This window comes from Manis javanica, chromosome 4 (assembly GCF_040802235.1).
Source record: "Manis javanica isolate MJ-LG chromosome 4, MJ_LKY, whole genome shotgun sequence".
Lineage (NCBI taxonomy): Eukaryota > Metazoa > Chordata > Mammalia > Pholidota > Manidae > Manis > Manis javanica.
In genome coordinates this window covers 6,238,065-6,263,419 of record NC_133159.1, presented here as the reverse complement: position 1 = coordinate 6,263,419, position 25,355 = coordinate 6,238,065, and the positions used below count along the sequence as shown (strand labels likewise).

Sequence of the window (25,355 nt, the reverse complement as noted above, 5' to 3'; positions counted from 1 at the left end):
TTAAAATTTTTAACTTTTTTATTAGGTAAAATATTAACATACGTGAAAGTAGGGCAAGAATAGAACAATAAATCCCCTTATCTTCATTACTCAGCCTCCACACGTAACATATTATGGTCAAACCTTGTTCATTTATTTTCCCTCATACCTTTCCAATCATTATTTTGAAATCACTCACAACTACATCATTTTACTTGTAAATATCCCAAAGATAAGAGCTTTTTCAAAAATCACAATCACAATACAGTTGACCCTTGAATAATACAGGTTTGAACTATTCAGGCCCACTTATATGCAGATATTTGTCAACAAAAATATTGGAAAATATTTAAGATTTGTGACCATTTAAAAAATCATTTTCTTTTTCCCTAGCTTGTTTTATTGTAAGAATACAGTATATAATACATATAATATACAAAATATGTGTTAGTTGGCTTTATGTCATCAGTAAGACTTCTGATCGACAGTAAGCTACTAGTAGTTAGATTTTTGGGGAGTCAGAAGTTATACATGGATTTTTGACTGCCCACCGCCCGTGTTGTTCAAGGGTCAACTGTATATCACACCTAATAGAAATTGGCAATTTAGTTCCCTAGTTGACTCTCTTTCTTTTTTTTACAGTTCAAATTGGAGTCTAAATAAAAGTCATCCATTGCAATTGGTTGATATACCTCTTAAGTCTCTCTTAATTCATATGTTTTTCTTAATGTTTTCCCCTCCTCAAATACGTGATGAAGAAGGTGGGAGTTCTGTCTGATAGGGTGTCCCACAGTCTGGATTTGGTTAATTGCATCTTATGCGTCATTAGATTTGTATTCCTTGTCCTTGGCATATCTTGAAAATTAGTAGTTAAATCTAGAGGTTTAATTACATTCTAGCTGGGTACCCTGCCCCTGGGTACCGTCGTGGGTGGGGCTGTGTGCATCCACCAGGGGCTACGTGTGTCTCTCTTCTAATGATGATTTGCAGCCATTGCTTTTTACTTAGATCCACTATGTAAAATGGCAGTATTCTAATCCTATCATTATCTGAATAAAATGAAGTTTCCTCTTACCAGCTGTCTCATTCCCTGAATCACGTAAGAAAGGCAAGATAAGTGCTTGATTATTTCCCTCTATTCACTAGTCTTCAGAGGACTGAGTCGCTTCCCCGGTGTCTCCCAGCAGCCACCAATGCATTCGAAAGTGCCTGCTGACCGATTGCGTTCACTCTTGCTGATGGTTAGATCGTTCGTTCTGGGCCAGTAGGAGCCTCTTGCTGCTGTCTGCGTGTCCATTTTACTCGAGCCCATTGGCCTTTGGTAGGGTCCTTTCATGTGATGAGACCCAACTTCAGTGTGTTGCTTTGTGTATTCCCTGTCCTCAATCTGGAATTAAACTTTTCTCATAGGAGCCCTCATTGTTTTAGTAGCAAGTAGCATTTTTATTTTTTTACTCCGCTTGGGTGTGCATTGTTGCTGGGTTACTGTTTCCAGGCCTTTTCAGGGAACAGATAAGGAAATGCATTCCCCCCCCTTTCCTTTTTTTTAAAAGATAAAGTATGTCATGGATTCTTTCTGATACTTGTAATTCCAATTCCAGTTTTTATCTAGGCCATATACTTAGTCCTGTTTTTATTTGTCTGTATCTGTATCTTTTTTCCATGGCTCAAGTTCTATTTTTAAGTGACACCAACATAATTATCAATTTGCTTTCAATCCCATAATACATATATAACAATCAGAATAATAATACTCAGATACTGCTGTAAATAACATGATGATTGTGAACAGCTTATTATTATTATTATTATATATGTTTTTTGGCTTTGGAATGTATCTGATTAGGACTATGTAGGCAAGTTAATATGTTTTAAGCACAGCTAGCTAGTTGTGGCACCCTATTGAGTGTTGTGAAAAGCCAGTACCAAGTTAAAGAAAAGTGTGATTGTTTGAAGAAACACAGTTACAAGCTCCAAAAGGCAGCCTGTGAAGCAGAGGTTGCAGACCAGTAGCCCAAAAGCCACACGGCCTACTAATGTGTTTTGCCACATATTTGTTTTAAATGAAAACTTGAATATCCAACATTTAAAACCATGAGCTTTCACATAAAAGTCAAGATTTCTGGACTTTGGATAAAACTGGAGGATGTACAAACACTGGTTTTCATTCCTGCATATTCTTGATGGGGCAGCATTCTCCCCATTTCATTCTGGTTCCTGGAACCTAATACCTACATGCTCTGAGCACTTGAAATGTGGCCATTCCAGATTGGTATGTAGTGTTTTGTTTAATGTGGATACTAGAATATTTAAAATGAAGTATGTGGCTCCAATTTATATTGGACAGGACTACCTTATACTCAGCCTGTTTCATTCATTTAAATTTTCTGCTTGGGTTCTGTGGACACTGGAACTTTTAAACTTAAAGCTCTTAGATTAAAATATTAGACTGATGTGTCCATGTTTATCATTTGAGAAAATAAGAACTTACGTGTTTTGCAGATGGTTGACTTTCTTAGGTCTCTGAAAGTCATGAGAGTCGCAGTACCTACTTACTCTTGCTCTGCCCAGCACAGTGACGATGGGAAAGTACCAGAGCCGTTTGAACCTCTAACCCAGAGGCCACTTACTCTTAGACTTGGTTATTGAGCACTACTGTTGAAATATTAAAAATTTTTTAAATTGAGGTATACTTGACCCACAGTGAACTGTTCATGTCTTATCCATACTGTTGAGTCTGCTGCGACAGTTCATATCAAGATACAGAACATTTCTGTCATCTCAGAAAGTTCCTTCCTGTCCCTCCACAAGTAGTCTTCTCCTGAAGCCACTACCTGTCTAATTTCTGTCACCATCATTTAGTTCAAATACATTTTTAATGTTAACCCCAATTCTTTTTTTTTTGTTTACAATGACTCATACTGTTATTGACTCTTGAGAATAACATCAATTTAATAGGTCATTTATTTTTTTCACAGATATCCTTAGGTGAGGCTTCATTATTTGTAAATTTGTTATATCGAAAATGTGGGTGTTTTTGCCTTCTTCATAAGGAACTGTTATCTCCTGAGACATTTTATATTTCTTTTATTCATACGTGTCCATTTATATGTCACTTGTTGGATCATACTGGCACGGGTTTGACCTGTTTGCTGCTCCTTAAGTAGAGATTGAGGGTCCATTGTGAGATCTTCTGTGGTGAGGTGATCCTGAAATGTGCTACAGGCTGGTTTTAATGACTCATGGCTTTGCTGTTATTTTAGTGCTCTCTGAAGAAAGAGGCTCAGGAAGCCGCTGCATTGAGGGCTTGCCTGATGGGGCAGCTTTTTAAACATGCGTTGATTGTGATTTCTTCATCCCTGTCTTACAGGCTAAACTTCCCGACTTGCAACCATTCCCTTCTCCAGATGGTGACACTGTGACCCAACATGAAGAACTGGTGTGGATGCCTGGAGTTAATGACTGTGACCTCCTTATGTACTTGAGGGCAGCAAGGTAATATGAATCCACCCCATCGTGTGGTCTGAATTGAGCTGTCATAGTTAATTAGTAGGCAATAAACTTTCTCCTTTCCCCTGAAATTTTATTTAAATATTGTGCCTTCTCTGTCTTTAAGTTTTGTTATACCCTCTGAAATCAGAGCCCTGATCCTTCTTACCAGAGATAAATAGTTTACCATGGTAAAGTCACTTTTTTCTTCTAGATGTTTGCCCCACATCAGATTTAGGACTGTTCAGCAGGAGAAACACGTTAAGCCATGAATGCAGTTATCAACACTTCTCAGTACAATGGAATGTTGGGTTATTCAGCCTGTCTTAAAATCCTCTAGTAGATTTCTCTACTTTATGGCTGTTCACTGGTGCCTGACCTAAACTGGACGTATTTGTGGCTTACCTTCATGAGAACTTGCTAACCTACAGATGCCTAAACTTCAGAAGATATGTTTAAATCCATCCCTGACACATCGCAGTGCAGGCAGAGAGCTTCCTTTGTCTGACTTCTGGGGCATTCACAGCAGCAGCAACACATGTGCAACTAGAGCAAGGCTGGGCGACAGACGCTCAGCTCCGGCTGCTCGGTGGGCACAGTGCTGTGCTTGGAGGGTGCGGGAGCTTCCGTGGGGTGAGGCCTACTGAGAGTTCTCTTCACCTCTCTTTTCCACTTCTGGTTCACCTAAAAGTAGGTTAGATACAGCAAGAAAAGGGTCAAGTCAAGTTTCAGGATTTAATTTCATATGCTTTCTGGAGACTTTTCCCTCAAAAGATTGTAATCTAGCCAACTATTGTGGCAGATAGTTTTAGATTATTCAGGCCCCCAAAACTATCGTCTGAGTTCTGATAAAGCTTTTGAAGAAATAACACAAATGGACCTGAGTAAAATCAACATTTCTCTTTTGAGTGAGTGAAGGGTGAACTGTAGAGGTACTTAAAAATATATTTATATCATATATATGTGATACATACATACTTATATATATGTATGATGTATATATATAAACTGTACTTTAAACAAGAATGGAAACAGGACTGAGAACACTGGCTTATCATGTATGTAGCAATGGAATTTGATCTGGGCTTTACATTTCAGAATGTACATTTCAGAATGTACTCTGAAAATTGAGGGTTAAAATTTCTGTACTGACGTCTCCCCTTCCTGTCTTCCAAGGAGCATGGCGGCGTTTGCAGGGATGTGTGATGGAGGCTCCACAGAAGATGGCTGTGTCGCTGCGTCTCGAGATGACACCACGCTCAATGCACTGAACACAGTGAGTCTTTTGAAGTTTTCCGGGGTGGGGGTAAGATTATCTTTTCCCTGTGCTGGCTGTAGGAATATGTAATGAGTGTGGAACACGAAAGAGCCTGGAGCCTAGAAGTGAGTACTGTCAGGTGGTACTGCACTGAAAGATGAGTCATGGTCTTGGCCACGGTGCTTCATGACCATGAGCCACTGATGCAGCACCTACAGGTTTGTTTCCTAATCTGTGTCTGAACTCCAGGATGTTGGAGAGCCTGATGCTAGTGGTTTATCTTCACTGAGATCTCACAAAGCTGGGTACTGTGTATACACCATTTTATTTAATCCTTACAACATTGCTCTGAAGTAGGTTCTATTATCATCATCATTGTAGACATGAGGAAGTAGGTTCAGAGTAACTGAGTCACAATGCAAGATCACACACTCAAGGTTTGAATCCAGAGGCCGTGCTTTTCACCTTCTTCTCTGTGTCTCAGGCCGTTTACTCAGAAGTGCATGGAGGGAACAGAGAATAAGCTAGACTTCTTAGAACAGATCTGTTTATTATAGATTTGACTTTGGGATCATGTGGGTATTTCACATGATTATAAGAAACAAAATTAAGCTTTAAAAGTAACAATCCTTAGAAATATCTAAAGTCAAGTGAAACAGAGCCTAACAGTACTGAGTTGGTAGCATGACATCCCACCTTGATCACTTGTCTGCTTTAATCCTATAACACACACAGCGGTTCAGAATGACAAAACTTGAACTGCTACAAATAATTCAAATGCTGAAATCAGTGTACTTTTTTTTGTACCTCAGAATGTATCCTACGGGGCTGTATAGGAAAATTAATGTATTTTAAAGTTTCTAGAAATAATTCTTCTCTGTGTGATTACTAATGTGAAATCACAAAATTTGAAGAAGCAATAAATTTTTATGAACTTCTGATATATTAATAAAGAGCCTGCATGGTTATGTGTATTTACATGGGATATTGAACATACGGCTGAGCAACTCTTCTGATGTCAACTAAATGTAATTTAAGGACCCTTTTTGTTTTTCTTTGACTTGAGAAGTCACTAATAGTTGGAAGAGCCTCTCTAGATCATCTGTTCCTACCTCTAAATAGGCAAGAATCCAAGGCTCAGAAAGGCCAGATAACTTGTTGAATGCCAGCAAGCCAGAAAGTTCATAACAGAGATTATGAACTCCCAGATTACCAATTTAGGAAATCTTACTGGTATACAGCTTGCTTTCAGGGAAACATGTAGATATCTGAATGATATGGTTGATTTTTATTCCTGTTTATTCTAGTTGTGTCTTGAGTATTACATAACTGTATAGTAGTTTCTTGTGTGTTGGAGGCTGAATAATCTTAATGGGAATATGCTGCATTCTAAATAATTGGATGATTTACATTCCCACGTGTATTTAGTTTTACATTCCCACCTATTGGATACTTAGAGTTTTTGTTTTTATAAAGAACATGTAATGATATAGCCAGAAGGGGCCTTTGAGATTATTTTACAGATGAGGAACTAAGATTCAGAGATTGATGACTCTATGAATAGTAGCTTGGTAGATATAAGTGTGAATGTCTGTGAATTCAAAATACCCTAAAAAGTATATATATATTCAAAGTAACTCTTTCATATGAACTTGTTTTCTGTTATAATTTTTTGTATAAAAGCTTTATGAAAAAAATTCTTCATGACTATGCTGATCAGCTGAATTTTGGATAATGAAGATGTTGCTTTTTTTTTTTTTTTTTGAGAGGGCATCTCTCATATTTATTGATCAAATGGTTGTTAACAACAATAAAATTCTGTATAGGGAACTCAATGCACAATCATTAATCAACCCCAAGCCTAATTCTCAACAGTCTCCAATCTTCTGAAGCATAACGAACAAGGTCTTACATAGTGAATAAGTTCTTAGATGGTGAATGGTGCAAGGGCAGTCATATCACAGAAGCTTTCGATTTTGCTCATGCATCATGAACTATAAACAATCAGGTCAGATATATGATTATTCATTTGATTTTTATACTTGATTTATATGTGAATCCCACATTTCTCCCTTATTTATTTATTTTTTTAAATAAAATGCTGAAGTGGTAGGTAGATGCAAGATAAAGGTAGAAAACATAGTTTAGTGCTGTAAGAGGGCAAATGTAGATGATCAGGTCTGTGCCTATAGACTAAGTATTAATCCAAGCTAGACAAGGGCAAGATGTTGCCATTTTTAATTAAATGTCTGTTTTTGGCACTTTTCCTGAATTTATCTGATTTATTCTCTTTCTTACTCCAATTCTTCTGCATATTCTATACAACATACTTTTATACAGAAATAATTGGGGAGCTATTTTGCCATGGTCCTTTGTAGCAAGTTCCTTCTGAACTTTTCTTAAGCATTGCCACAGGGTTGTTGGCTTTATGAATTCTTTTTTCTGTAAAGCTGACTTCCATCCTTTGAAATTCTTCCTGTCCAGGTGAGCCTAGGATGGCTCAGGTATCTTGGATTATGCAGTGAAAGTGCATTTTGCCACCAAAAGACCAGACTGTGTGCTCGTTTTGTGATGAATAGAAAAGTTTAGTGGCTGTTTTAATTTTTACTGGCTTACAGAGTTTTAGTTGTAGGCAGTTTCTTTAATGAAAAGTGAAACAAATGGAAGAATCTTGTGAGACGTGAATGTTTACTTCGACTTCCTTGGAGTAATGGAGGTTTTGAGCCGTGTTAAGTAATAAATTGAAGAGAGAAACACATTGTCATGTGAGAATTGTTTATTGTTTTTAGAGTATAGCAAAGATTCAAAACAAGTTTAGGCATTTATGAGTTTAGAATAAACCTGTGTCTATTCCTATTTCCCAGGAAAATTTAGAAATTTAAAGTATATCAATTTGCAACATGGCCACATTGTGTGTTTAACATCCCTGTAGGACTGTTTAAATTTAAATACATTTTATTAAATAGTTTAATCTTTATAACTGTCGTTGCTAATAGAACATTTTTGAACTGTTCTTTATGACAATTATATGGACCTGTTTTTAAATATAAGCTCTTTTGGATTACTTTGACTATCAGTTTTTTTCTTCATTATTCATTAGTGAAATTTTTAGTGTGTGATTTTAAAAACAACCTAGTGGACTCTAATTTATATATAATAAACTGCTCTGATTTAAAATCTTAATTTGATGAGTTTTCCAGATGTGTACATTACTGAAACTACTGCAGTGGTCAAGGTACAAAACATTTCCAACACCTCCAAAAGTTGCCTCAGGCGCTGTTACAATCCTTTGCTGCAGCCAGCATCAGATAATCACTGATATGTTTTCTCTCATTATAGATTAGTTTGAATTTCTGGAATGACTTGTGAATGGAATAATACTGCATGTCATCTTTCGGGTCTGGCTTTCTTTCAGCATAATAATTTTGCAATTGATTTATGTTGCCTTAGCAGTAGTTGGTTCTTTTTTTATTACTGGAGTGGTATGCCAGTGTATGTGTATTCACAATGTTTTATCCATTCACCTGGTGATGGACATTTGGGCTGTTTCCAAGGTTTTGGCCATTATGAATAAAGGTCTTATGAACATTGTTATTATGTCTATTATGCCTTTGTATAGACACATGTTTTCATTTCTTTTGGATAAATACCTATGAGGATAAATATCTAAGTGACAGGATATATGTGTGCAGGTAGCTTTTTAACAAGTTTCCGAAGTGCCTGTACCATTTTTCAACTCCCATTCAGGAGTGTGCTAGGATTTGAGTTCTTCAGCATCCTCAGCAAGACTTGATGTTGTCAGTCTTTTTAATTTTTACCATTCTAATGCATGTAATGGTATCTCATTGAGGTTTTGACTTGAATGTCCTGGTGATGTTGAACTTCTTTTCATGTCTCATTGCCCATTTGTATGCCCTCTTTTGTGAATTATCTTTTGCCCAATCAAATTTTTTTCCCAATTAAAAAATTGAATTACTTGTCCTTCAGTAAAATTAAGTTTTAAGAGTTCTTTTTATATTGCAGATACAAGTTCTATGATAAGTATATTGTGAATATTTTGTCTCATACTGTGACTTTTATTTTTATCTTTCAAAGAGCAAAATATTTAACTTTGCTAAAGTCCAGTGTATCATTTCCTTTCATGAAAGTTTCTTTGACCACCCCATGATTACAAGATTATTTCTATGCTTTCTTCTTGAAGTTTTAGTTCTGAAATTTAGGTCTGTGATTCCTTTCAAATTAATTTTGTATGTGATGCAAGGTAGGGGTGCAACAAAGTTCATTCTTTTTCAAACAGATGCTACCTGTTGGAGCAGCATTTGTTGAAAACAGATTTTTCTCACTTAATTGCCTTGATATTGTTGTTATTGGGCATCAGTTGCTTGTGTATGTCTGGGTCTTTTTCTGGATTCTCTTCTGCCTCACTGATCTATCTTTTTACCAGGACCTCAGTATTTTGAATACTGTAGCTTTACAGGAACTCAGGTATTATATAAGTCTTCCTATTTTGTACTTGTTTTTTAAGAGCACCTTGACTATTTTAGGTCATTTGCTTTTCCATATAAATTTTGGAATCAGCTTGCCAGTTTCTGGTTTTAAAAAGTCTTGATGGAATTTTGATTGGAATTGCATTGAATCTATGGATCGGTTTAGGAAGAATTCACATAATCTTCCAATCCATGAATGTGATATATCTCTCCATTTTACAAAAAGGCTTCTTTAATTTTTTTGAGTAAGCTTTTATAGTTTTCAGTGCCTAGGTATTAAACATGTTTTGTTAAATTTATCCCTAAGTAATTACTGTTTGAAGATCAAAAATAGAATTATATTTTTAAATATCAGTTTCTGAATGTTCACTGATACAGACTAGAAATGCAGTTTTTATGCACTGACCTTGTATCCTTTGGTCTTGCTAAATTCTTGTAGCTTTTAGCTGGTTCCTTAGGATTTCTGTATACATAATCATGTCAGTTGCAAATAAAGATAGTTTTACCTCATGCGTTCTGAGTAATTCGTGCTTTATGTACTTTCTTGGACCTCCAGAACAGCACTGAGTAGAAATGATGAGAAGGGACATCTCTGCCTGATTTCTCATCTTAGGGGCAGTGTTTGGTCCACTCTGAAGTACAAAGTAGGGTTTTTGTTGCCTCCACTCGTGCTGTTTCAAGTTGAGAGTGTTCCCTTTTAGATCCACATTTACTGATATTTCTATCTTGAATGGACAATGAATTTTTCCAGAGGCTGCTTTTTGCATTTAATGAGATGATCATATAGATGTTATACTTAATTTTGTTAAAATGGTGAATTACATTGATTTAATTTCAAGTGTTAAACCAATTGCATTCCTAGATAAATCCTGCTTGGTCAGTTACGTACTATTGAATTTGATTTGGTAGTATTTTGTTAAGAACTTTCATACTTGTGTTCATGAGGAATGTTGAGCTGTATGTGGTGGTCTGTCTTTGTAATATCTTCGGTTTTGGTATCAGAGTATTACTGACTTCAAAAGATTACTTGGGAAATCCTCTTCTCAGTTTGTAAAGGACTGATCTTTTATCTTTGTTAAATGTTTGATAAAATTCACAATGAAGCCATCTGGGACTAAAATATTTTTTATGAGAAGTTTAAAATTACAAATAGACATAGACCTATTCAGATTTTATATTTCTTCATATGTTACTTTTGGTAATCTGTTGATCACTGTCTTTAAACATTTTGTCCATTTTACCTAGGTTATCCAGTTTATTGGTAAAAATGTCAAATTATTCCTGTATTATCTTTTTCCTACCTGTGGGAGTTGTGATTTTGACCCTTTTCTTATTCCTCCTGTTGCTGATTTGTTTTACCCTAAATAGAGGTTTATTAACATAATTGATCTTTTCAGATAGCTAGCAGTCAGTTTCATTGATTTTTCTGTTTGTTTCACTGATCTCAGTCATACTTTCATTATCTTTTATACTTATTATGGGTCAATTTGATCATTTTTCCCCCTAGCTTCCTAAAATGGAATCTTAGATAACTGATCTTATAAAAAATGTTGATTTATTCTTTATCATTCTCTTAAAAATATTTAAATTTTTTCTTTGTGATTCCGTGTTTTACCCATGAAGTATTTAAATTGCTTAATTACCAGATCCTTAAGATTTCTGTCAATTTCCCTTTTTTTTTTGGAATGTTACTGATTCCTAATTTAGTTTATTGTGGTCAGAGAGTACCCAGTAAGATCTGTCTTGAAATCTATTGAGACTAGTTTCTTGGCTTATTTAAGATGTGGTTTATCTTGCTGATTTAATTAGTTCCATGTGCATTTGCGGTGACTTTATGTTCTGCTGTTATTGGGTGTGCTGTTTACATAGTTGTCACTTTCTTTGAAGTGGTTATTATTATTCAGATATTCTATGTCCAACTAATTTTTATCGAGTTGTATTTTCAGTTACTGAGAAAGATTTATGAAAGTCTTCCACTGTGATTGTGGTTTTGTTATTTTTCCTTTTGGTTCTGTTAGTTTTTGCTTTCTGTGTTTGGGAGTTGTATCGTTTAGGTACATGAACATTTATAGGATCTCTGTGTATTGGCCCATTTACCTTTTTGGTGTGACCTTCTTTGGGTGTAGCTCAGTTTCTTCTGATGTTAAGACAACTACTCTCACTTTCTTGTGCTTTTTTTCTGTGTGGTATATATCTTCTTCCAGCTTCTTTCTTTCTATCTTGCTTTTTCTTTTGTATTTAAAGTACATCTATTACTTTAGTTTGTTAGTTGTTTTCTTGCTTTTTAATCCAGTCTGGCCAGCTGTACCTTTTGTTTGGAGTGTTTAGTCCTTTTTAATTAAATGCAGATGGTTATCACATTATGTAAAACTTGAGCCACATGTATACATTCATAACAGCAGAGTCCTTATTGGAAAATCACAGACGTAGTTGATATACAAACATTATTTTCATGGCCACATGTCTCAATACTTTTGGTCCAGTGGTAACTTGCAGAATAGTTAGGCACTTGTTCTTCGCTCATTCATGTTAAAATGTATTTCTTATCTTTTTACTTAATTTACAAAAAGGTTTGTACTGATGTTGAGGAAGATGATGTAATAAGGTGTTGGCCACCCCTATTGGAGAGGGAGGGTGTTCATAGTGACAAGGGACATATTCCTTAATGTATGTCAGCAAATACATGTTTTATTATATTTTAAATTGGGAACACCTATAGAAGTACAATTGTTTTATTTTAATTTTATGTTATGTTAAATAATGACAATGCAATAGGGCTCCCTATGATCTCAAATGTTTCTGTGTGTATTACTCCAGGTGTTTTTTCATATGCAGTTTTTATTAGGTTTACCTGTACCATTTCAGCTTAAACAGAATTTATAAACATAATGAATGTTTTTGTAAGCATACATGCATTATGTATCTGTAGTAGTGTATACAGATAGCCTACATTATTAATGGGATTGATTCAGTCATCTTTAAGTGCTTGCATTTTTTTTGGCCTTTTTACAAGACCATTATATTTATGCCTGAAACTGCAGCAGAGCCTCACAGTTTGAGACTAAGGTTTTCTAGAAAATATGCTGACTTTTTTTTTTTTTGGTATCATTAATCTACAATTACATGAAGAACATTATGTTTACTAGATACCCCCCATCACCAAGTCCCCCCTACAAACCCCATTACAGTCACTGTCCATCAGCGTAGTAAGATGCTGTAGATTCACTACTTGTCTTCTCTATGTTGCACAGCCCTCCCCGTGCCCCCCCCCACATTATACATGCTAATCATAATGTACCCTTTCTTTGCACCCCTCCTTATCCCTCCCTTCCCACCCATCCTCCCCAGTCCCTTTTGGTACCTGTTAGTCCATTCTTGGGTTCTGTGTTTCTGCTGCTGTTTTGTTCCTTCAGTTTTTTCTTTGTTCTTATACTCCACATATGAGTGAAATCATTTGGTACTTGTCTTTCTCTGTCTGGCTCATTTCACTGAGCATAATACCCTCTAGCTCCATCCATGTTGTTGCAAATGGTAGGATTTGTTTTCTTCTTAGGGCTTAATAATATTCCATTGTGTAGATGTACCACAGCTTCTTTATCTATTCATCTGCTGATGGACACTTAGGTTGCTTCCATACCTTGGCTATCGTAAATAGTGCTGTGATAAACATAGGGGTGCAATCTGTCTTTTTCAAACTGGGCTGCTGCATTCTTAGGGTAAATTCCTAAAAGTGGAATTCCTGGGTCAAGTGGTATTTCTATTTTGAGTTTTTTGAGGAACCTACCTCCATATTGCTTTTCACAATGGTTGAACTAATTTACATTCCCACCAGCAGTGTAGGAGGGTTCCCCTTTCTTTGCATCCTCACCAGCATTTGTTGTTGTTGTTTGGCTGACTTCTTTTTTACTAAACTGATACTGGATTTCATTCTTTTGGCTCAGGTATCTTTCCTAATAAAATTCAAATTCTTTTGACTTCTCTTTCTCAGAAACTTTTTTGCATTTTTGTGTTTACCTTCTCACTAACACCAAACCTATGTATGTTCACTATAAATGTAAGTAAAACTTATAATCATGCAGCAAAGATTTCACCTCTGCTTGGACAGTTTTATATTCTGAAATATGAATTGCTGTTAGACATTTGGTTTAAGCTTTTTACATATTCAAAAGAGTATATATTTATTTGCTTATTTATTTATTTATGCACACCCACATCTCCCTCAACAGAAGTTTCAAGACTTCCAGTAGCTTAATAGTTTTTTCTAATATCTGATCTATAAATATCACTATTTATTAACCACTGAGTATTAATCATCATTGTTTTCTGAGCCATAGCCTGATACCCAATATGTGGTAAAATGGCACTAAATATTTGTTGAGTGATTGAATAAATAAATCAGGCTCAAGTCCAAATCACATTTGATCACCCAGAACTTGGTGTTGTAAAGTTGGCATAACAGAGTATGCAGATAAGCCTGCTATTCTAAGGATCATTTTCATCTTTCTCTCTTATTCTAAATGATTAAGTCTACAGAATTTCGGTCAGATTTTCTGTTTGTTGCTAAGTGGACTTCACTAAGGCATCTGGCCCTGGATTAACTTTTCAGTGCTTAGGATGTAAATGAATGTCAGAATATTTCCCAGCTCCCAAATAAGGCATTAGCATGAGGCCCTTTTATTACAGTTATTTAAAGCATATAGTCAGGATTCTTTTGACATTCATTCCACCACACCCACACCCTTTACTTAAATTCTTCTCTTTTTCTGTTTCTCCATTCAGATTAGTCAGCATTAGATGGTGGTTTTTTTCTCTAGGATTTTTTGATTTATTGAAAAGAGTAATGGGAAGAATTGATGTGCTATATGATTTCTTATTATGGAAATATAAAAGATTTCAGAACAGTACCTTATATAAATCAGTCTTGACAAGCCCTTTTGCTAGTGTTTTATCTATGTTATAATGGGATATTGGAGTCTACTGGATGTTGTATTGTTGACTGTAGCATAAGGGAAGATACAGAAAGAGACCATGCAGTTGAGGTTTTCTGGTATAACCAGGACCTTTTCAACTGATTATCAGCTTGATATATAGATAATACTATATAAATATATAAAGTTGAGTTTTTACTTATTTTACTTTGACCAATTAGAAATATTTTGAACTTCCATTTTGAAAATTGTTTAAATGTTAAGAAAATTACCACCGTGGCACCCTTTGGGCTGAGAACTTCATGAATTCACTTCTGTTAAAAGTTCCAGGCAATAATACTTATAACACAAATGACAGGATTTATTTTTTCTCATTTGGATGAAGATGACTATTTAAATTTAATGTTTTAATCTGTTCCTTTTTAGATCATCTGTAGCCTTACTTAAAGTTCTTTAACCTAAATATGACAGAGCCGTATAACAGTTCCTCAGAAGCAGATGGGGGATGAAAGACAACCTATCTTTCCTGTAGTAATGGCCCCTTTATTACTCATTGCGGCAGTGATTTTGTTTTTGGTAATTTTAACGGGAGCGCCTCGCCGGCAGCTCCACTCATGTGTCACACCTGATGAAGCTCTTCACAATTGTGAACCTGCTTGGGTTTTTCCATGTGAGCACTCAAGTTCCTTTAGCCATTTCTTTCTTTCTTTTATTTTTTCTCTCTTTTATGTAAGTTTTACTGAGATGTAGTTAATGTACTGTATATTTAAAATGTGTAAATAATGGCTTTTGATATATTTAGAGTTGTGCAACCATCACCATAATCAATTTTAAAATGTTTCATCATCACAAAATTAGCAGCCTAGCCTGTCCCTGACCCTTGGCAATCAGTATTCTGCCTTCCATCTCTATGGATTTGCCTACCCTGGACATTTCATATAAATGGATTTATACAACGTGGACTTTTGTGACTGGCTTCTTTCACTGAGGGCAATGTTTTTGAGTTTTGTTCATGGTGTAGTATTAGCTGTTTTTATACAGAGCCATTTTATTTCTTCTTCTAGTCAGCTTTCTCTGTATGTCTTTTAAGATGTGTCACTTGAACTAAAGCAACATTACCCAGATCTGATCAGCTTCAGGTGACAACGAACTACCACCTCATTTATCCTAAGAGCTCATCTTAGTGCAGCCTGAGCTTTTGTAAATGTACACTCATCACATTCTATTATAGGTCTTGTGTTGTCTGGTTTCATTTTTCTTTGTGTATTTAACTTTGCTGAGTCATTTCTCTGCCATCCTCAGTGTTTTGACTAAATTTTGAACCAGGCACAGGACCTCAAGTTTATCACTACTTTTATTTTATTAGGTACCAACCTTTGGTCAGCTGCCCAATGTCATTAATAACAATTGCAATATTAATCACAATAATAAAATTAAAATCGATTTGTTGATTGAGTAGTTATGTATATTAGACAAAAGTTTAAGTGCTTTTTATGAATTCATTTAATTTTCATGACAATTCTTTGATGTGTAAATGTAGATTAATAAGCACACACTGTATATATAATATACACACATGTAATAATTTACATATATACATTAATAAGCACACCCTGTCACATATTTATACATAATAATCCAACCTTGAGGACAGGGTAGAATTGAGGCCAGCACCTTATGGCAAGCAGTCCCCCTGGAACGTCCAGTAACAGTGCAATGTTGGCACTTTGCTGTTCAGCCAGTGAAAAAGCCATCATGCCGCAGCCTGTCTGTGCACCTTCTTCCTGTCTCCTGGGCTTTCAGCAGGGACTGAGGAGAATATGACTCAGCTTTTACTTTTGTTTGGCAGAAGTTAAGAAAGTTCCTTTAGTAATTTAAGGTGATTTTTTTCCATGCTGAAGACTGGTAAAATGTTTTGAGATTTGTATGGTGTTTTGAAACACATCCACTTAACATCAGTCAGAATTTTACCATCTGTGAACTTATATTAAGCATTAATATTAATACAGTGTTAACACAATAACACAATAGTCTTTTTACATTTGAGAAGAGGCCTTAATAAAATCATTCATTCACTTATTTATTCAGTAATAAACATGATTGAGTCCCTGCCGTTTGCAAAGCCCTTACGGGAGGACATTTGATGACAGTGTTCATAATCTGAGTAAGCGTTTACTCTTGGAACAAAGTAGGCCCATGAGTTTTTAAAGGGCTCATATTACCATAAGTTTTAAAATGTGCTATAGAATACTCAAATATTATACTTGTTAGAATACTTTTTTTCAGCTCTCCTAGATAATTTTTTAACTCCCAAATTTTAAAGGTTGCTGTATTAGTTAGTTTTCCATGGCTGCTGTAACAAATTGCCATAAACTTGTTGGCTTAAAACAATAGTAATTTGTTCTTCCCCAGTTTTGGATGCCAGAAGTTCAAAATTAAGGTGTAAGCCTGGCCACACTTTCTGGCTCCTTAGGGAGCATCATAGTGGGGGAATCCGCCTCTTCTGGCTTCCAGTGGCTGCTAGCGCTCCGCGGTATGTGGCCACGTCTTTTTCCGCTGTCTTCGCATTGCCTTCCCTTCTGCGGGCCTGGGCGCTCTCTATGCTGTGTTTGTCCACTGTATTTCTTTTATAAGGTTGCTTATCATTCGATACAGGGCCCACCTGTATAAACTGGAATGATTTCATCTCACTACCTCTAAATTAATCACATCTACAAAGATCCTTTTTTCCAAATAAGGTCACATCATATTTTCTAGGGATTTGATGTGGTTATCTTTTTGGTGGCCATTTCTCAGCCTCAGTTGGGTTTTACTATTATATAACATGTTGCTGAAGTAAATTATAGTACTTACTTTTTTATAATAGCTTATTATCTTTATTTCCTATCCTTTTCTATCAGTTGTGATTTATTTAGATTTAAGTATGGACCTTCTGTTATGAAAAGTATGAATATTTCTAATAGTGGCTATGATATTTTGGTAACATCTGAAGATACTTGATTTATAAAATACGGTAGTGTTTGTATCAGTATGTAATACAGATTTGGCTTTCTTTGTACAAAGAATGTTTTTATTTGGATGCTGAAATTATCATGTATAACTGCGATACTGATGCGCATTCTGACCTACCCGGTCGCTAGTACTTCTGACTTGGCTCTGGACCAAGTCCGCCCTAGTCCTTATCTGGGTGTGATCATGTCGGGGGGCACCTGCTCCTCAGCGGCCCTCGGGCCAAGGTCTTACGTGGCTTGTAGGCTTGATTTCTGAGACGGCCTGGGGTAAGCCCTGGCTACCTTTGAATCTATGGCTCTTAAAAGCTTCTGTCTGGGTTCCCTGCCCTGACTCCTGCCCTTGAAGTTCCTTGCGGACTTCGAGGAGCTGTGCTGCCTTGGCCAGCCCTCTTCTGCAGGAGGCTGAAATTCTGCCCTCAGAGCTCACTGGGCTGCTTAGGAGCTCGACCATATGCTGCCCTGCCTCTGTGGCCCGCCCTCCCCCATCCACAGTGTTTGTTGGGCTGTGTATTCTAGCTCACCCCAGTCATCTGGAACATACACTTTTTTTTTTTTTGAGAGGGCATCTCTCATATTTATAGATCATATGGTTGTTAACAACAATAAAATTCTGTATAGGGGACTCAATGCACAATCATTAATCAACCCCAAGCCTAATTCTCAACAGTCTCCAATCTTCTGAAGCATAATGAACAAGTTATTACATAGTGAATAAGTTCTTACATGGTGAACAGTGCAAGGGCAGTCATATCACAGAAACTTTCGGTTTTGATCACGCATCATGAACTATAAACAGTCAGGTCAATTATGATTATTTGTTTGATTTTTATACTTGATTTATATGTGAATCCTGCATTTCTCCCTTATTATTATTATTATTATTATTTTAATAAAATGCTGAAGTGGTAGGTAGATGCAAGATAAAGGTAGAAAACATAGTTTAGTGCTGTAAGAGGGCAAGTGTAGATGATCAGGTGTGTGCCTGTAGACTAAGTATTAATCCAAGCTAGACAAGGGCAACAAAACATCCACGGATACAGAAGATTTCTCTCAAAACAGGGGGGGTGAGGTTCTAAGCCTCACCTCTGTTGATCCCCAATTTCTCACCTGATGGCCCCCCTGCGACTGTGCCTGTCTTAGGTTGTTCCTCCCTTGAGGAATCTTACCCGCCTCTGGCTAACCAGTCATCTGGAACATACACTTTATTCACACATTTTTAGAAAGGTTTGACTTTTAATTTTCCTCCCTTTTTCTCCCCATTTCAGAAATGAAGTACATGTTTTCATGTGTCAGGTCTACCTTTATTTGAAGCCTTTGAGTCGTCAGTACTGGTGGCCATCACACAAAGTGCGCGTGATGGTTAGTTGAAGATCTTTAGTTTGCATAATATTTACTAAATTTTTGGATCTCCCACAGTCAGGTTGTCTTCTACCACTGCCAAATCAACTGTCTTGTTCTTTTGAGGGCCGTTGTTACGCAGGAGAACTGGAACTGTGAGGAAGTGGTTTCTGAAGCTCCGAGTGAGGGGCTCCTTGGTTCTCCGGGGCCACTGGTTGAGGGGACTACCTGGCTTGCCAGAGGCTTTTCTGCTTCTTTCTTAGTCGCTTGCTCTGTTCTTGGCTGAGGTCTCCAGATCAAAGAGCAGTTGCTCAGAAACGTTCCCAACTCTGCAGTTGCACATGCTTTGGTATGTGCCTGGTTGATTCTCTTTGTTCCATTCATTACTTTATCGTAGCAGCCAAAAAGACTAAGTGTACTGTTTTCATACACCTTAAAATTACTCGTCAGTAATACTGAGGTTAAGGTTGCTGATTCTGTGGATTGGGGGCAGTCATTTCTGCACCTAAATTCAACTAAGTAGGCTTTAAAGCAGCTTCTGTTAATGTTTTTATCTTAATACTGATGCCGCTGATCTTGAGGCTTTTGTTGTTCGTTATCTATTTTTTTCATTAACTATCTGAGAAATCTGGTTGTTTTTGACCCATAGCTGACCTTTTGCATACGCTTTCCAGTGCAGCTTATTGATGCATATAGATGAACCTTGCTAGTTCCTACAAAGGATGGCCAGAATGGTTTTCCTGTTACTCTGTAGGTTTGGAGTCTTATGTATAGTGTTTCTGTATTCAAGGCTGTCAGGATGCTAGAAGTAAGTGGAAAAGTGTTTTAATTTCCACTTGAGGCTGTGAACCATTTCCATTTTTGAATCTGACAAAGGTCTTTCTAAACTGACAAATAACTATCATTCAGAAAAGTGGCATAAACAATCAAGATTCATTCATTCATGAATCTGCCAGTTCTTCCAGTGGCCAGAGTGACACTCACTGTATCAGTAAGCTAAGTCTTCTTGTTAGTGGATTGGTTTGCTGAATTCTAAGAAGTCAGTGTCTCCTAGGAAAACTTGGCTGGCAGCTTAGCTCCATAACAGCCTTGGTTTCTTTGTATTCTTTGCCTGGACTGTCACACAAAAAGCAGGAGGAGAGATTGTGTTTCTAGAAAGCAAGGTTATATACATGTTAACTGTGTAGATGATTAACTATTCATAATTGCACCTAAAAACCTGAAAGTTGAGACATTAATCTTCATCCCTAAGGAGTAAGTGAAACCTTGGCAGTAGCTCTTCAATGTTTGGTTTGAGTAATTTAGCCTAGTTCAGTGGCTATAGTGTTAATTTTTTATTTTTCTAAATGAATGTATTATTACCTTTATTCATTAGAAAAACAGTATCCTTTAGAATTTCACCTTCAAAACATCTGTATAAAGACAAAGAATTAAAAACTGGGTAGTTGCCAAAACAACCAACTTCAGCCGCTCTGTTAACAGGTGAGGAAGTCAGGTGCTCTGTTGCATGCACAGGAGGGGTGTCTCTGTCCCCTTGGCCCAGGCTGCTGTCCCCCCAGTACTGTTCTATGACTCTCCAGAGTCTCCTGGTTGTCCTGGACTCAAAGTTTCTCTAGGTTCCCAACAAATCATGAGGTTCTTTGTTGTTCACCTTTTCAGTTCCGTCTTCCAGCCTGTCCTGTGAGTATCGTAGAACGACACTCGTTCCTGTGGTGCCCTGAAGCTTGCGCGGTTTCCTCAGCACTGGTGCCCTTTCTCCATGCCAATCCTCCAGTCCCATCCCTTTCTAGTCAGCTGTCCTTAATTGAATATTTCCTGTGCTCCAGGAATCATGCTCAGCAATTCCCACGTTATCTCATTTCATCCTAAACAGTCCTCCAAAATAGGCTCTATTTTCTCCCTCTCTGCAGCTGAAAAACTGAAGAGAGATAATTAACTTGCCTATTACCACACAGCTAGTGGCAGAGCCAGGGCTTGAATCAAAGCCAGAGCCAGGAACCCTACCCTGTTAAGACTTCAACTCTGCAGAGCTCTGAAGCTCATTTGGTGTCAGGACCTCTGTAAGTTCTTCTTTCCAGGTGGTGTGTTTGTGAAGACAGTGTCAGATTAGAGTTTCCAAAGAGACATATGATCAGAAATGGCCAAGACATTCAGTTTGATTTGTTCTGTATTTTAAAAATAGTTTACCGATCTCAGTTGATGTCAGCATTGATGCTTACTTTCTAATGACCTTGCTGGTTGAGGCTTCTGTTCAGAATACTTTCAAAAACACCACAGCCAGGAGATGGTGACCTGCTACTTTCTCGACACAGTAGTATGTGTGGGAACTAATGGGGAATGAGAAACATGGCAATGTGTATCAGCCATGAGTGAGGTATTACCTGGACGTATTACTGCCTATTTTTACTTGCTCCTAGAATATTGTTTTTATTTTGGTTGTTGCTCTTCAGTAAGTACAGGCAAGGGTAATCAGTCCTGGTACACTGATTGTTGATTTTCAAAACCTGCTCTGTGACATAATCTTGGTTTCTCAGGATAGAGTGTCACCCCAGTCAGCATTCACTGGCACTTTGTGTATTTATGATAGCATTTATTTCATTATTTTGTTTGTGTGTGTGTTTTCTCTTCTCTGAGCTGCTGGTCTCCTCCTCCTGTCTGCCCACCCCTACTCTCAAGTGATGAAAAGACAGTGTGTTTGCTGTGTCACCACAGCTGGAGAAGCCACTGAGCCCCATCTTTGCCACCAGCTTGCCACTTTTAAGCTGCTCAGGGAGAGACATTGAGTCTCAGAGCTCTTCCTAGAATGAGGGTGGGTGTTAGAACCCTTGCTCTGCTGCTTACCAGGGAAGTGGCCTTGAGCACGATACTGAGCCTCTCAGCTGTGTTGCCTCGTGTTTAGTCCTCTCGCTACCAAAGAGTGGTGTGAGCAGTGACGCAGGCGTGAAGATCTAACGCAGTTCCTTGCAAAGGTGACGCCCAACAAACAGCCCCCTCCTCCCTCCTGTATGACTCCAGGGCCTGGCATGATGCCTGGAACATCGTAGTTCCTCAGAGGGTGTTGGAGAGAGGGCTGGCTCAGTAACTGTGTATTTCCTTCCCCAGATTAACTGGATTTTCCCCTCAGCCCTTACTCTCAGCACATAAATTCAGTGTCTTTGCCATTATCTCTAAAATGTGCTCCCATCAGAATATTTAGACAAATTTAGTCTTTTCAGTGCTTAAATAGCTTTAGATTGACAGTGCCCAAACAAAAATAAAACATTGTGTTTTTAGTGTTAATTCTAGTTTTGAATGGATACGTGTATCACATTTTGAGCTTGGTATTGGGTCATTGGTGTTGGAGGTATGAATGAAAATATACTGACATCTGTAAATTGTGGATTATGAGAAAAAATTTTTAAAGTTTTGTCTTTGGCAAGATCTTTATCATTTATGTTAATGGTTGAAATAGTTTAGGATCTCTTCCAAATCCCAGTTTTTTCTCTTTCTAAGCTATTTTGGCAGTTTCTTGCAAATAAACAGTATATTTTGCAAAGCAAAAAGACTTTGAAATCTACTGTCATCTTTAGTGAACTACAGTTATTTAACATTTAATTTAATATTTAGTATGAATGCAGTCCAACGCTTTTTCTATAGTCATTATAGTGGCTGTAATTGCAAAAGGATGCTCTGGCTGTACTAGAAACTGCCAGATGCAATGCCATTTGATCTAAAAAGGTCACAGGAAAAGGGACATTTAAATTAAGTTATAAATTACAATTGAAGAACAATATTTTGATGTGTGAGACCAGGGATGTCAGAGCAGGGAGATGTAATTCATGGGTTCATTATAGAACAGAGGTGCCTGACAGCTGAGCCGTGCCAAAAGGAAAATTTATTTGCAACGTCACGTAGATAGAAAATGGCAGCTGCAATGAGAAGCCAGAGAAGAAACTTGAAACCTTGTGGTAATATGCAGAGTTTATGCTAATAAGACTGCCCAGGATCCAGAGATGTTTAATGATTGCTGTAATATAAATGAGGTGTTCGGACACTTGCACATTTTCAATCTTACTTAAATTAAGACCTCGTCCTTGCTCTATAAAATAACACAATATATAACCAGGCATTAAGGTTGATTCTCTCACCTCTCTGCCAGTATACGGATTTGCTGAAATTTCAGAATTGTTTAGTTAGGAGAGTTAAAGCTTGAAACAAGATTTCTATCCATGGCAGCTTTGAGAAAGGATATAATTTAATGTTTATAGCAATCCATGAGAAGTTCAATCATGAGTTAATTAAACTGTAGGCAGTCATTAAGCATTATTTATTCTTTCAAGAAGCTTGCCAGTAAAGCACTTACATATATTAAATTATAGAAAGTAATAAGTAGGGAATGACTTGTCAGACAGAATGAGAGTAGCAGATTAAACTTGGGCAATTATGCAGAAATGTGTTTTTCTTCTTGTGGCGTGATCCTTCCTTCCTGCTAATCCCAGAGAGCTCAGAAGCTGGAAGGAGACGAGGATGTAGAGTCATCAGCAGGGTGCAACAGGCACTGCTGAACCTCTGGCTGTTTGAGTAGTCTTAGGTAAGAGCCGTGTACCTGAAATGCTACTCCCCGTGACGATACCACTATACAGTTTATAGCTTTTTGTCATTTCAGAATATCTTGTCACGTTATGTCCCATTGTCCTTTGTCACAGCTGAGGGATGGTGGTGTCAGGCCCATTTGACGGGTGGCAACTCCAGTTCATCTGGTTTGTGACAAAACTGGTAACAAGAATCTCTTACCTGCTTCAAATCCTGTGCTGAGTTCACTAGGCTACAGAAGGCATTGACTATGGGGTGGTTTATGTAGAAGGGTCTGCTGAGTACCTGGAGTCACTGAGAGCTTCATATGCAGCTGCCTAAATGTGTCCAGTTACATGTGGCACAGTGACTTTGGCTCTGCTGGTTCTGTCTAGTGGTTACATTTGTTCCGGTGGAACTGAAACAGGAGTTTGTTGCTCAGAAGCTGCTATTGTTTTTAGCACCAGAAATCCCCTACTAAGTCTATTCTTCCAGTTCACTCACGTTGGTCTTCACTAGAATAGGATCTGGCATAGGAGCTGCACGGTAACTCTTTGTTGAATGAATGGAAGGCACTGAAAATGTGGTGTGAGTAGCCTGCCTCTGAGGCTGGACATCCCACAGGATCCTCATGGGCATTGAAAACTATGGCAGAGGAGGGATGGACACCTAATGGGAAGAGTTTCTATTTGCTATTGCCTAATGAGTGAACCAGAGATGAAGGAAAGTCCACAACCTGAGAATTCTAGGGAGCAGGCCCAGGGAACCTAAGAACATACTACTGGAAAACAGCAAAACAGGGACAGGTCCATGATGGAGTCACTTAAAAGGTTAATGGATGATGAAGAATCTCCATTTTGTTACCAGATTTCCCAGATACTGACCTGGGGTTTAGGGGAAGACAGATTTTACTTGTGTAGAAATGCAGACTTGCAGTTGAGTGATGGGGAAGGGGCAGATTTACAAAGTACATGCTTCCCTAATCACTGGATCAAAACACTGTGCCCTGCCCCCAACACACACACACACACACACACACCTGTGTTGATGAGTTCTCCTGACACACACACACACACACACACACACACCTGTGTTGATGAGTTCCCCTGACACACACACACGCACGCACGCACGCACGCACACACACACACACACCCCCCCCCCGTGTTGATGAATTTGAAAGCGGTGGTTCCCCTGAATGACATCTTGCTTTGTGGGCAGCAGGGTGATGGGGAATGGCTCAAGATTTAAGGGTGTCCCCCACCAGTGACTTACAAAGATTGGAGGCTGGTTGAGTAATAAAGATGCTGTGACTTGGTTCCTTACGGTGAGGCCGTAAGACATTTGAGCCCCCCACCCCCGCCCATCTTCATCACAATTTCTTTGAATAGTATTCTCTAGGGCAATGGTAGAAAATCGTATTCACATTAAAGGACTTTATACCTTACCAGTACTGGGAATCCTGCACCGAATTTCTTAACTATATGGACGTATGTCTGTGGTCATGATTGGGTATTTCAAATTTAAAACCCACATGTTTTTCACAGGATGAAATTATTTTAATCCTTCAGAGCTCAGTGCTCTATTAGACAATTTTTAGAGATTTATTTTATAGCCAGTATTTTGGTAAATTTACCAACTCTACATGAGGAATACTGTTGAAGTATCAGTTTAGTAATTCCTCAAACATTATTTTGGTCTAGTCTAAAGAAAGAAAACCTTCATAATCATCTATAAAATAAACCCCTTTTAAGATGGGCTTACTCATGCGTGGGATTGAGCAGAGAAGGTAGAACCCTGCTTTTCAGGACCCCAGAGTCTGGATGGCACATTTAGGTAAATGTGTTGTACTAGACCAGGTCTTTAAGCTGATTTCGCACAGGTTCCACCACTCTTAGTCATACATTTCATGCGTCATAGATAACGCTGTCCGTTGTCTTGATGTTGTTCACAGCCATATCTATCCCTAGCACCTAGAATAGTGTTTAGCACTAAGTAAATATTTGTGGAAGGATGTTGTGAACTCCAATAATTTTCCCAAAGTGTTCAAAAGGTAATCTTCATTCTTGTGAAGGTATGTGGGCCATGAAAACTTGTAGTGTGTAAAAACTGTATCTTTAATAAAATGTAATTAAAGTATTTCATTAAAGATGTAAGGCTGTCAGAATTTTCTCAGCTAAGACTCTTGGAAAGTAGGAATAAATGTTTGTACTATTGAGAAGGTGACTATTTAGAAAGGTTCCTTGTGGTTCCCTAGGAAAAGAGCGGGTCAGAACAGCTCCTTGACCCAGCTTTTGTACTAGCGTTTATGAAT

At 37.6% G+C, this 25,355-nt stretch overlaps 1 protein-coding gene across 9 annotated transcripts in view; it reads left to right on the top strand.

Annotated features, from left to right (window-relative positions):
- Window positions 1–25,355, top strand: part of RERE (arginine-glutamic acid dipeptide repeats) — a 412,748-nt gene that overhangs the window by 295,017 nt on the left and 92,376 nt on the right. For all 9 annotated transcript variants that reach the window (XM_037000132.2, XM_037000128.2, XM_037000130.2 and 6 more), the window contains 2 exons: window positions 3,350–3,474; window positions 4,645–4,744. In XM_037000132.2, coding sequence (XP_036856027.2) covers window positions 3,350–3,474; window positions 4,645–4,744 — 225 coding nt within the window. The remainder of the gene's footprint in view (window positions 1–3,349; window positions 3,475–4,644; window positions 4,745–25,355) is intronic.